General features: G+C 47.4%; 1 protein-coding gene across 1 annotated transcript; it reads left to right on the top strand.

The window, feature by feature from the left end:
- Window positions 1-903: 903 nt before the first annotated feature.
- ZSCAN21 (zinc finger and SCAN domain containing 21) lies at window positions 904-4984 on the top strand. Its single transcript, XM_028500160.2, has 3 exons — window positions 904-1868; window positions 2160-2352; window positions 3757-4984. The coding sequence occupies exons 1-3, from the start codon at window positions 1473-1475 to the stop codon at window positions 4590-4592; spliced, it is 1425 nt and encodes a 474-aa protein (XP_028355961.1). The 5' UTR covers window positions 904-1472; the 3' UTR covers window positions 4593-4984.
- Window positions 4985-12970: the final 7986 nt, after the last annotated feature.

Here is a 12970-nt window from a genome sequence, read left to right as displayed (position 1 = left end):
CCTTATTCTAATGTATCAGCTGACATATATATAGATATTTAAAATTTAAAAGAAAAAATACTCTTAAACATCTTTTGTTTGTATTGTCTATTGTGGTTTAATTTTTCTTCAGTTTCCTCTCAGCAGTGTCTCATCAAAAGAAATGCCTCTGAAAGAACATAGGTTACATTTAGTCTAATCTCTTGTCATTCCATTTGTCTTTCTGTGAAAGCTAAACATAAATGGCATTTTAAAGCAAGAGTATGCCCTGCTTAAAATGGGTCGAGTGAAGCTCAGATTACATCACTATGCTCAATCATTTAACAATATGCTAGTTAATTCCAGGCTTCTAACATGATTCCTGGTTCTAGCCCTGTCATTTGACTAGTAAATTTTTAATGCTGAAGCTAAAAGTTGTAGCTTTAGACAGACTTCATTTGGCCGGTAGATGGCCTGTTGAGATCTCAGGAGTTGTAAGATTCTGAAACAGTTTTTGGAGCAAAGTTAATTTAAATTGAGTTTTAAGCTTACGCCACAGTGCTTTTTTTTTTCAAATCGAGGTATATTTGATGTACAATGTTATATAAGTTACAAGTGTACAGCATAGTGATTCACAATTTTTAACGATTATACTCCCTTTATAATTATTATAAAATATTGGCTATATTCCCTCTGCTGTACAGTATATCCTTGTAGCTTATTTCTTTTATACATAGTGGGTTGTACCTCTTAATTTCCAGCCCTATATCGCCCCTCCCTGCTTCTCTCACCCTACTGGTAACCAGTGGTTTGTTCTCGGTATCTGTGAGTCTGTTTCTTTTTTATTATATTCACTAGTTTTTTTTATTTTTTAGACTTTGCATATAAGTGAATAATATACAGTATTTGTCTTTCTCTGTCTGACTTTTCACTAAACATAATATCCTCCAAGTCCGTCCATGTTGTTGCAGATGGCAAAATTTCACTCTTTTTTGTGGCTGACTAGTCTACCATTTTGTGTGTGTGTGTGCGTATATACGTATGCACCCCACATCTTCTTTATCTGTTTATCTGTTGATGGACACTTAGGTAGCTTCCATATCTTGGTAATTGTAAATAATGCTGCTGTGAACATTGGGGTGCAGGTGTGGTTTTGAATTAGTGTTTTCGTTGTCTTCAGACATATATGCAGGAGTGGGGTTGAGCCACGGTGCACTTTTTCAGAGAGGAGGCAGAGTCAGATCAGAACAGGGTAGCCTGCGCTGGCTCCAGAAGGATATTTGACAGTCATTGTCATATGGTGGTTTTATGATGGCCATAATTTCCACAATTTCCTGTGCTAAAGGTGTGGCTATAAAGGCCAAAAAGCATACATACTTTTTCTTTTGGTAATTTTATGGTAACCATATTTTCATAGGTTTAACCTGTAGCCCTAAAGAACCAGAAACCCAAAGGAACCAGTACTCCTCCTACACAGAGCCCCATTTTAGTGACACTGTTTCTGGAGTACCTATATGATGACCAAGGTACTGGGCATGGCCACAGTTCTGGGCCCTAGAACTCCACAGGAGCAGGGGCCTGTGATTGTGAAGGTCGAGGAGGAGGAGGAGAAAGGGAAGCGCCTTCCCAGCCTGGAGATGTTCCGCCAGCGCTTCAGGCAGTTTGGGTACCATGACACCCCTGGCCCTCGGGAGGCCCTCAGCCAGCTCCGGGTGCTCTGCTGTGAGTGGCTGAGGCCTGAGATTCACACCAAGGAGCAGATCCTGGAGCTGCTGGTGCTGGAGCAGTTCCTGACCATCCTGCCCCGGGAGCTCCAGGCCTGGGTGCAGGAGCACTGCCCGGAGAGCGCTGAAGAGGCCGTCACTCTCCTGGAAGATCTGGAGCAAGAGCTGGATGAGCCAGCACAGCAGGTAGGCCGGGGAGACCTTTTGCTCTGTGAGATTGGAAGCGTAGCAGCCAGGCAGGAGCGGGTTTGCTCACACCCTGAGAATAACTGAATGGACCTTCCGCTGAGTTAGACCATGTTTCTCCTGTTTTTCTTCTGCGATCCTGCCTGGAATTAGGGAATTGCCCTTGGGAGTTGAATGGGATGGATGCTTTTCTCTTTCCTAGAGGTTCTACATAGCTGCCCTGAGATTTTCTTTTGTTCTGGTTCTTAAAGTGAGCTGTGCACAGACCCAGCCGTTCCTCATTGTCTCTAGGCCTCACCGCCTCCCAGTGAACAGAAACAGTGGTGGGAGAAGATGGCATCCTCAGGGGCAGTGGAGGAATCCCCGAGCAGCCCGCAGCCACGGTCTGTGGAGACCGGTTACAAATACGAGTCCTGGGGGCCCCTCTACATCCAAGAGACTGGTGAAGAGGAGGACTTCACTCCAGAGCTGAGAAAGATTCAAGGTAGGACCATCTGTCAGGCCCCCACTCGGTGCCAGGCCTTTGTGGTTGAAGAAACACTCGTCCTAACTCCTGGTTGTGAGGTGGCCCCCTAGGCTGACTCAGCTGGTCTGGCTGGCGAGGCAGAATGAGTTCCTCTTCTCCCTCAGGTGTGTCTCAGTCAGTCCTGGCGTGGGAACAGATGACACGCTCGTAAAGGGAGAGTTGAAGTGAGTTTAGTAAGGGGACTGTTCATGGAAATGAGGACAGCTTGAATGAAGCAGTAAGAGGTGGTGCTGGTTCATTTGTTAATGACTTAGTGAACTTGCTGTGATCAGTTTGGGATTATGCAGAAATGGTCCTGGTAATTTCTTTTTCAACTTACGCCTCATTAAGCTATTTAAAGTGTATAACTTTTCTTAAGTTATTTACTTCTCACACATAGTTCATGGCAACTTGAAGGGAAATCTGTACGTATAGCCAAGTGACTGCTCATCATGGGGACTGAGAGGGATTTTAGCTGCTGCTTCAGTCAACAGTGGACAGTGAGGAGGGGGTGAGCCTAGAAGCAGCTGGTAGCAGAGGAGGGAGATAGATGGTGGGTGGAGAGAGAGAGACAGGGACGAGGAGAAGGTGGCTTAGAGGAAAGTACCTCGTTGACTGAGGCTTCTGGACTTGCAGAGGAATGACACTTCTCAAAGGGAGCCCATTTATCAGTGTGAATTTCTCTTACTCCCCTTTTCTGTGTATGTGGATGGTTAGGTGGCCTTTTAAGAGGTGTGACTGCCTCATGAAGTGCTCTAAAAAAGCTAAACTGCTTCAGTCTGATTTTGACAGTTACTTTATAACTAAGAGAATGATAAGACATAGCCAATGTAGGTGAAATGATGAGAGTTAAACCCTCATGGGAGTTAAGTACTGTCATTCAAATTAGAATGATTATAAGTGGACCAAACGTTCTCTTTTATTGCTTTTATATTCAGCTTCTGTGAGAATAAGGATTTTGTGAGTTTGCCACTAGCCTCTTCTCCCTTAATTATCCTTTTTATTTTCCTTTATCAACTTTGACCCTTCCACAATCTTTCTTTCTTGTTTCTTTCTACCTGAGCATCACCCAGCTCCTTTGCTGCTGTCTCAGTGTGCTTGGTTTTGCCTCATTGCCCTCTATACCCGAAGTTCTCCTGGCAGAGAACACCAAGTACTTCTCATACCATGATAGCTTCTGGTAGGGGGCTTGCGTGAAAGTCTGGCATCGTCGACTAGATCTGATAATGACTTATTTGTATCAGTGTGATACTGTAACTTCATAGAGCAATATTCGGTTACCCCTTAGAATCCATCAGTGTCACCTGATTCTATTTCTCATTTAACAGTTTCTTCTCAGGACAGGAAACAACTGACATGTCCTTATTCTACTTACTGTTTCAGATCGTAAGTCGAACACCCAGAATGAGGAATCAACAGATAAGCAGGAAAGTTCTGAAGAATTTCACGCAGAAGGATTCAGAAGGGATTCTATTCCCATGATTATTGCCAACAAATGTGAGGCCAGGTTAGAAAGGCAGTGGGTTAACCTGGAAAAGGGAAGAGGAACAAAAATTCCTCTCCAAGACAAAGGTTCCTCAAAAGGTAGAGAAGTAATGACTAAACCTGCCCCAGCAGAGCGACGTTACATATGTGCCGAGTGTGGGAAAGCCTTTAGTAATAGCTCAAATCTCACTAAACACCGGAGAACACACACTGGGGAGAAACCGTATGTGTGCACCAAATGTGGGAAAGCTTTCAGCCACAGCTCCAACCTGACCCTTCACTACAGAACACACTTGGTGGACCGGCCCTATGACTGTAAGTGTGGAAAAGCCTTCGGTCAGAGCTCGGACCTCCTTAAACATCAGCGAATGCACACTGAAGAGGCTCCTTACCAGTGTAAAGATTGCGGCAAAGCCTTCAGCGGGAAAGGCAGCCTCATTCGACACTATCGAATACACACCGGGGAGAAGCCGTATCAGTGTAACGAGTGTGGGAAGAGCTTTAGTCAGCATGCAGGTCTTAGTTCTCACCAGAGACTCCACACTGGAGAGAAGCCGTATAAATGTAAGGAGTGTGGGAAAGCCTTCAACCACAGCTCCAATTTTAATAAACACCATAGAATCCATACCGGGGAAAAGCCCTATTGGTGTAATAATTGTGGGAAAACCTTCTGCAGTAAGTCCAATCTTTCCAAACATCAGAGAGTCCACACTGCAGAGGGAGAAGGGCCTTAACTGTCAGGTGTGCTCTCTTGGTGGTTTTTGTTTTTTTAACTTTAGAATGTGAATGCTAGGGAGAAAGCCCAGTAATTGCAATGTAAACTCTGGGGTAGATTTCGTTTCATTCGACGTTGAGGGGACAGAGTGAGAGCTCAGGCGGGGACACGGGGGCGTTCCTCACCTGCCCGCTGGCTGCAGCAGGGTCCCCTCACCGCACTTCGAGTCCCATAAACCACGCGGACATTGCCTTTTGTATAGTTAAACTGCTGTGTATCCGGTATAATTAAGGAGGAAACATTAAAACTGTTTAACTGTTTTAACATATATTCAAGAATTGTGATTTATAAAGAAATGAGCCATGTTGAACACAGTTTAATCCAATTCAGAATAAACTTACAACATCTTGTGATGCCTCAGGACTATTTTATTAAAAAATTGTATGTTAGTTATTCAACACTATTCTAGAGAGGAAACTTCCTACTGGTTTTGCTTTTGGAAAATTTGGATTTGGGGTAAATAGAACTTTCAGTGCTTGTGAGTGTGTGTGTCAGGAAGTTGCGGCAGGGTGCGCAGGGTAGCTGCAGCTCAGTCTTCATCGTGCTTTTCCTGTGTACAGAACACGTTTTTCCAGCATTTGGGAACATTTTGTCAGCCTCATGCTTTTTGGGCGCGTATACTCGTGTCTCTGCCAAAGTCTGAAAATCTGACTCCCTGAGAAGCTTCCTACTAAATTCCAGAAGCCAATAATACACAGTATAATTACCTTAAATCCATCCTGTCTTTTCCCTCTGACTGCAGACTCTTTGATTTAAGATATGGCTTTTGGCCAGTTGGTCCTCCTGTTACCTGGAAACCCAACAACTTCACTCTTTGCTCCTATCATTTGCTTATCTTCATATTGTGAGTTTTTTCCACCTCTTATTAGTAGTCACTGAAATATCTCTTTGTCTGCTGCTGCAGCCCTAGTGGTCACGCAAACCTGCCATGCCAGGATTGGGGACAGCAAGAAAGTGTCATGTCTAGTACCAGTTCTGTTCGCTGGAAACTGCCTCGTATGCCATCCTGGGATCAGATTAAACTACAGGTAATGAGTCTATGCAGCAGCCAAATATATTAGGGCGGGCGGGGGGTGGGGGGTGGGGGGCGGTCATTACTGGAAAAGAATCAATAGTGCTTGAGATCTGAAGGGTTCTTACTGTTCCGGTGGCCTGCTGACGATCTGGACGTCCCTGCCAGCTCCTTAGACTTGACATTTCGTGGGAGCCATCCTGTTTGTATATTAACCCTCCCGGAGGCCCACAGGGAATTTAGTGATGAGGTGGCAGCTGGCTGTCTGTAGAGCCCCCGCCGAAACTGCTCCAGCTGAAGGCTGTGAGGAGCCTGCTGAGCCCTCGTCCTCCTCTGGTGAGAGCGGACTGGGCCCCCCATCTGTCCCGCCCCTCACCTTCCTCACTCTGTGCCGCGGTAGTTTCTGATGGGTGTTGACGTGGGGCAAGGGTCCACACACTTCCTTTCAGCTCCCATCGTTCTATCTGCGAGCTGAAGTCTTCCTCTGATCTCCTTGTCTCCAGACTTCCAGCCTTACTCTTTGCAGACCCCTCGTCTAGACAAGTCACAGCCCAGGAGGCCACTTCTCCCTCCATGAAAAGTTGGTGCCAGATAGACTGCTCACAGCTCTGCCCACCAGATTCCCCTCTCTCTGGCCTTTAGGGCCGCTCCTGAGCAAGGCCGTGTGAACCAGCACATTTTTGGTTCACGCACCAAAATGTTGAGCTGATCCCTCTGTGAGAGACAAACCCTACTTGTTTCTTCCACCAAGTCCCAAGGGAGTGAATTCACAGGCGTGAGCAGAGAGAGAGGCCTCAGTTCAACCAAGGCAGGAAGCGTGGGGCTCCGAGCCTCTTGCTTACACGCCTTGTGACTTCTGGACCTGCTCAGGTCGTCCGAATGACTAAATGCATATTGTTACAAGTCGCAGTATCGCGGTCTGTGTGTGTTGGGGAAGGTGGGGACAGATTTTGAGGAGGGATGAGCATTATCTTGAGAGGCTTCTGCCTCAGGTGAGATTTTTGCGTGGTCTCCAGGCAAAAAGAGGCTCCTTTCCTGTGTCAAGGGGGAAGGGAGGTGCTTTTGTTAGGCCAGAGGGTTTGGGGATTTAGGGTTCCAGGTACCCAGGCACACCTACCCGAGTGTCCCATACATCAGGATCCCAGTCTTTCCCGAACAAGGCCTGGAATTTTGGCATCAGTGACTTGGTGAGGCTTTTCATTTAGCCGCCTTTGCAGTTCTGCCGCCCTGACGGCTAAATCCTGCGCCTGATTTTCAGGCCAGCCTGCTCGCAGTACAGACGGTGCGGTTCTCCTCCAACGCGGCTGTGGAGGACTTCTGGCTGTCACAGCAGGCCCTGAACCGATAGTTGGCTGACCCACGTCTATCACTTTCTTCCGTCAGAGCTTGAGAGAGAAACTCTGCTGCCCTTATAACTGCCACTATCCCAGTAATGCTTGGGTTATATAGAGCTATTGCATAAGCCGATGCTTTCCCTGGTACCTGTACCTCATCTCTTGCCAGAACTAGTAGGAACAGTAGTAACTGCCATGGGGTAGAACGCCAGGGGTTACCACCATTACATTTATCACCAGGCTCCTTTTTTTAACCATCTCACCAGCAAATGACCTGCTCCAGAATCCCATCCTGAGGGCTCCATTTCTAGGGCACTTCCAGTACCAGCTGTCATAGTTTGGATTTCCTCTAAAACACAGCCCAGGACCAGGGCATGGGGGCAGATAGTTTACTTAGGGAGATGACCAGAGGAAGCAAGGAGAGAGGAGGGAAAGCCAGTAAGAGACGCATTATTGAGCTGGTTCTTCTGTAGGCAGCCAGTGCTCGGGTCTGCTGGGGACCTTCAGAGACGTCAGGTCGCAGATGGGGGAAGCTGGTATACCTGACCTCTGCTCGGTCCCAGTGATCCCTCCCGTGGTTAGGAGGCCAGTTCCTGCCTGGCTCCAGAGAGTGGCTGAGGACCCCTGGTGGGCTGGGCAGGACACTGTCCCAGGGGGCTGCGAGGCTGGCTTGGTCTGAAGATGCTTGTGAGTGTTGCCCCATATGTCACACACGGACACACGTGTAGACACACAGATACACACGTACACTGGACCCCTGGCTAGGGCTGCCAGATTTAGCAAATAAAAGCACATTTAGATTCCAGGTAAACAGTATGTTTGGGACATACTTCTTGTGCTAAAAAAATTATTCAGTGTTTATCTGAAATCCAGATGTAACTGGCATCTTATCCGGCAGTCCTACCCCCAGATGTGCGAACAGCGATGCTTCCACCTCTCTTGTCTCACCTGACACAGATAACAAAAGCTTAAAGAAGCAAAGGAAAAATAAGAGAAACTGGACATCATCAAAGTACTTTAAAGGACACCACCAAGAAAGTGAAAGGACAAGCCACAGAATGGTAGAACATTTTTGCAAATCATGTATATACGTGATAAGGCACTTTTATGTTGAATATATTTTACAGCTGAGTAATAAAAGAGACAACCGATTAAAAGATAGGCAAAGGATCTAAATAGACATTTCTCCACAAAAGACACAAGAACGGACAACAAGTACGTGGAAAGGTGCTCGACATAGCCGTGAGGGAAATGCGGGTCAGACCACAGTGAGGCCACGCCATACCCACCAGGATGGCTGTAATAAAAAAGAGAATGCCAGGTATTGAGGATGCAGAGAAATCAGAAGCTTATATGCTGCTGGTGAGAATGTAAAATGGGACAGCCACTTTGGAAGGCAGCCTGGCATTTCCTCAAAAGTTTAAATAGAACGTTTGAGAAATTGCTACCCTAGATATATACCCAAGAGAAATGAAAACATTTACACAAAAACTTGTATACAAATGTTCAAAGCAACATTATTCATAATAGCCAAAAAGAAGAAAAAACCCAAATGTTTCCATCAGTGGATGAAAGAATAAACAAAATTTATATGCATACAATGGAATATTAGCCACAAAAGGGTGAAGTGCAGATTCACATTACAACATACATAGATGAAACTTGACGCCATCGTACTAAGCAGAAGAAGCTAAACACGAAAAGGCCGCATATATGATTATGAGTCCAGTTATGTGAAATGTCCGCAATAGGCAAATCCATGGAGACAGAAAGTAGACCGGCAGTTGTCTAGGGCTGGGGCAGCTGGAGGGAAGTGGAGAGTGACTGCTAAAGGGTATGGGGTTTCTTTTTAGGGTGATGAAATGTTCTCAAATTGTGACGGTTAGTTACACAACTTTGGATACTAAAAACCACTCGATATGGTGTATGGATTATATCTCAATAAAGTTGTTTTTAAAAAACACACACAAACTCAAGCAAACAAATACAGAGCCTTTGCCGAGGGGCCAGCCTTGGTGGAGCAGTGGAGGATTCATGCTGAGGAGACCCATGGCTGCCCACACAGGCTGCTGCTTAGTAGAAGAGGCACTGGGGAGTCAGATGTGAAAAGACACGGAAAGATTCATGCCGGCAGTTACCCTTGCATGTAATAACCATAGGGGAAATTTCCATCCGTTTCAACTGGATTGAGGATCAAGAATTCTGTGTGAGAAAACCCCCTCCCATCTGATGATCTGACTTTCAGAGTGCAACCCTTTCTGGATCTCAATGCCCCTCGCTGTTCCTGGAACGTGGCAAACACGGTCCTCTTCAAGAGCGCTTTGCAGCTGCTGTTCCTTCTGCTTGGAATGCTTTTCCCCTGATATGAGCATACTAGGATTTTAGCAACCAGGGAAAGGAGGGAAGGACAGTGCAAACGGAACAGTACCAGCAAAGGCAGGGTGGTGAGAGTATGCGGCACACTCTTGAGAGAAGGTGCTGGTGGGTCCTGGGGAGGCTGGTGTGCAGAGAAGCCTTAATGGCAGATCGTGGAGTCAGTGACGGAAATCTGTGACAGGGCAGAGTGACAGTTCCCGAACAGGTGTGAGACATGAAGAAAATGGGGCGGGGCTACCCCAGGGAATCGTGCAGCTGCTGGGGTTCGGTGTTTCCATGGTGTAATTAGACCAGATAAGTATTACTAAGAAATTCTGTGTTTAATTTGGGGTACATGACGGGTAATATAAGTAGCTTTAAAAGCAACTTTTTTGTCACTTGCTACTCTTTATGATTCTGATGGTGCATCAGCTTCTTCCTGCAGAAGAGACGACATAAACTTTCTTTTCACTGGAACTTGTCACCTGGCGTCCACACTGTGATGAGGCAGATGGGGGCGGGTGGGGGGAGGTGGCAGTGGTATTTCATGGTTCTGGACAGTTTTGTCTAGACGATGCCTGCCTGCCCCCGGCCTTACGTATCATACCGCACAGAACAACACGCAGCACAGAAATTGCTGTACGTGGGCATGAAAGTGGCGGTGACTGTAATGTCGAGATAGTCTGGGGCGGTATCCCGGGGAGTATGCTGGAGTCTTGAGGGAAAGAGAGGTCACGCTCTGGTGACTAAAAGAGGAATGGTGGTCTGTATTTACCAACCCACGTTCTCAACTCAGCTTTAATGCCGTTTCCTCAGTGAAGCCTTTGGTGACCACCATGTGCCTCACCCCTCCCCATATGGGGAACACAAGCTAGCTTCTTTCGATTCCCCTGTTTCATTTGTAAAGAGAGAGTACCGTGGTGTAATTAAGAGCCCAAGCTCTGGAGCCAGACTGCCTGGGTTTGAACCCCTGCTCCACCGCACTGTGTGTCTTGGTTTTCTCATCTGTAAAAAGGCGGATGTTAATAGGACTAACAGCACGTATGACTGTGTGACAATAATACTGACTGTACTGAAGACGGTCCATGCTGGCGTGTAGGTGAGCGGTCAGTAAAGGGCAGCTGTCATGATGGTTACCAGCCTCTCCTGGGGTCTCACTCTGGCTCCCATTAGGCTGCCGCCTCCTTAGTGCAGAACAGTGGGCGGTTCGCCTCTGTGTCCCCCATGGCACTCGCTGAGCTGCTGGCGAAGGGCTTCAAGGATCAGTGAGAGGAGGTCTGGGGAGACTGAGGAGGGAGGGCAAGCCCGGGCTTTGGGCTCCAAAGCCTCTGAGTCTCACTGCACCATTTCTGGTGCCTGGAGAACTCCTCTCCCTCCTCTCCTTCTTTTCTTCTTTCCTGTAGAAAAGGGAAGAAAAATGGGGGCAATAATAGTACCTACCTCGCAGGATGGCTACAAGGATTGAATGAGTTACCAGATAAAATGCTTAGAGCAATGCCTGACACATAGTAAGTGCTCCATGGCTGTTCCTTCTTACTACTTTTCTCTTTTTCTTGGTATATTTTTTTCTGATTATGAACGCCATACTTACTTATGGTAGAAAAGTGTGAAAACGTAGGAAAACCCCCCACCATAGTGAGGGAGTCAGAGGTACGAGCAAACAAGTAAAAGATGGAGGAGGGGGGGAGATGAGCACAGTAATGAACGTGTGTCAAGATGCAGAGGCAGCTCAAGGAAACGATGTACTCGGTGGCGGCGGAAGGTGCCGTCCCCACGCCCTGGAAAGACCCCATGGACAAGGTGAAGCTTACATACGAGGAGGTTTTCAAAGATGAATAGGAGTTTGTTAGGTGGACGAGGCAGGGAAGGGCATTAGCATGTGCAAAGGCACCGGGGCATTAAATAGCGTCTGCGCCGCCGTCACTGTAGTTGTGCATCGCTCCAGTATAGTGTGTACGGGAGGGCAGGAGGGTGGGCGCTGGGGTGAGAGGGGTGCTAGGAGTGGGGACGGGGAAGTAGGCAGGGCCAGGAAGTGAAAAGCCCTGTGTCATGATGAAGAATTTGGACTTCAACCTGGGGGCTGAGAAGGGGCCCCTGGAAGGCTTGGACGGGCTGTCAGCCAGTTAGCATTTAGGAGCGATGACTCACTCATAGCAGGACAAATGGTTGGAGGGGACTTTGGGAGCGAAGAGACCTACTGTAAGGCAGGTGCCAAAGTCTGGGAACAAGTCAGAGACGGCCCAGGCCAATGCAGAAGTCCCAGGAATGGGCCAGGCAGGATAGGGAGAGACGTGGAGGGTGAGGAGATGGAGGGCGGCAGCGCAGCCAGAACAAGGCCCGGGTTTGGGGCTTGGCTGACTGGGAAGTTGATGCTCTCAGCAAGCAGAGGAGGGGATACACGAGGGAAACTGTGCTGTGGAGGAAGGTACTAAGAGTTCTCTGTCATTGCGGAGAAACCACTCTGGCGACCATGTTTATCTGCGTATGCAGAAAATGGTCCATGGGAATTTGGACTCATTTAAAAAATCTTCAGTGCTTCATTATTGATATATTTAAAATAATGTACCTGGGGATGTGTGTGTATGTGCAGCTGATTTCACTTTGTTGTAAGGCAGAAATTAGCACACCATTGTAAAGCAATTACACTCCAATAAAGATGTTAAAAAATAAAGACAAGGTTGTAAAAAAATAAATAAAAAATGTACCTGACTGGGCTTTCTTTTTATTTTTTAAAGTGGAAAACTTAAGCTCTATAAACAATTTATGAAAATGAAACAAAAAAAGGGAAATGTCTTCGGGGAGCTTTTAAAAACGATCTTTTAATTAAAAAGGAACAGTTTGTTAAGATGTTCTTCTCCGCCGCCACCACCCCGTGGCTCACATTCCTGTCAGCTGCAGTGTTCAGGTAAAACCAGGCTTTTCCTCTACTTGGAAACTTAACACAACATCCCCTCTCAGAATTATTTCAGTTGGAGCTCGGACAGGCGTGACTCGGGGTGGGCGGGGGCATCAGGAACGAAACTGCTTTTGCTAGGACTGAGGATACCCTTCGGAACCACTCCACAGGTGAGAAGGCAAAGCTAACGGTGGAAGGCAGAAGCTTACAGGGAGGCGGCATGCCGCGCAACTTACTTCCAGCACTCAGAAAGCTCAGCAGTGGAATCACCTGCTTTTGCCTGGGGTAGCAGCAAGCCTCCCATCCCTGATGAGACCACCACAGAGACCCGAGAGCCGTCCGCCCAGGATACTATTGTTTGGTGTCTGCACTGAGTGGAGGGCGAAGACCGCCTTGAGACAGGCCCTCCTGGGCTCTGACTTTCACCGGCCGCAGGTAAGGGGCTGGAGCAGGGCATGGCAACACCGCGCGTGAACCACCTCGCGGGCAGGACGCAGGGTGTGTTTGGGGCCTTGTTACCGTCTTGCTATATGATGTGACAGAGATTCTTTGCTTGAGCAAACCTTACTCAGGCTCCCGAACCTTTTCTTAGGCCCCTCTGTGCACTTGCTTGTAAAATCCAGTTCTAGCAAGAACCCTGCTAAGTCAGTTTAGCAAGAGCTCCCCATCCTTCACGTCTGATCCCCCTCAGTATCTAGTCAGATACCTCATCCTGCACCGTCACCCCAGGGTGATGTCTG

The sequence above is a fragment of the Physeter macrocephalus genome, chromosome 14, assembly GCF_002837175.3.
Source record: "Physeter macrocephalus isolate SW-GA chromosome 14, ASM283717v5, whole genome shotgun sequence".
Taxonomy (NCBI): Eukaryota; Metazoa; Chordata; class Mammalia; order Artiodactyla; family Physeteridae; genus Physeter; species Physeter macrocephalus.
This window is presented reverse-complemented; position numbering and strand designations above follow the sequence as displayed.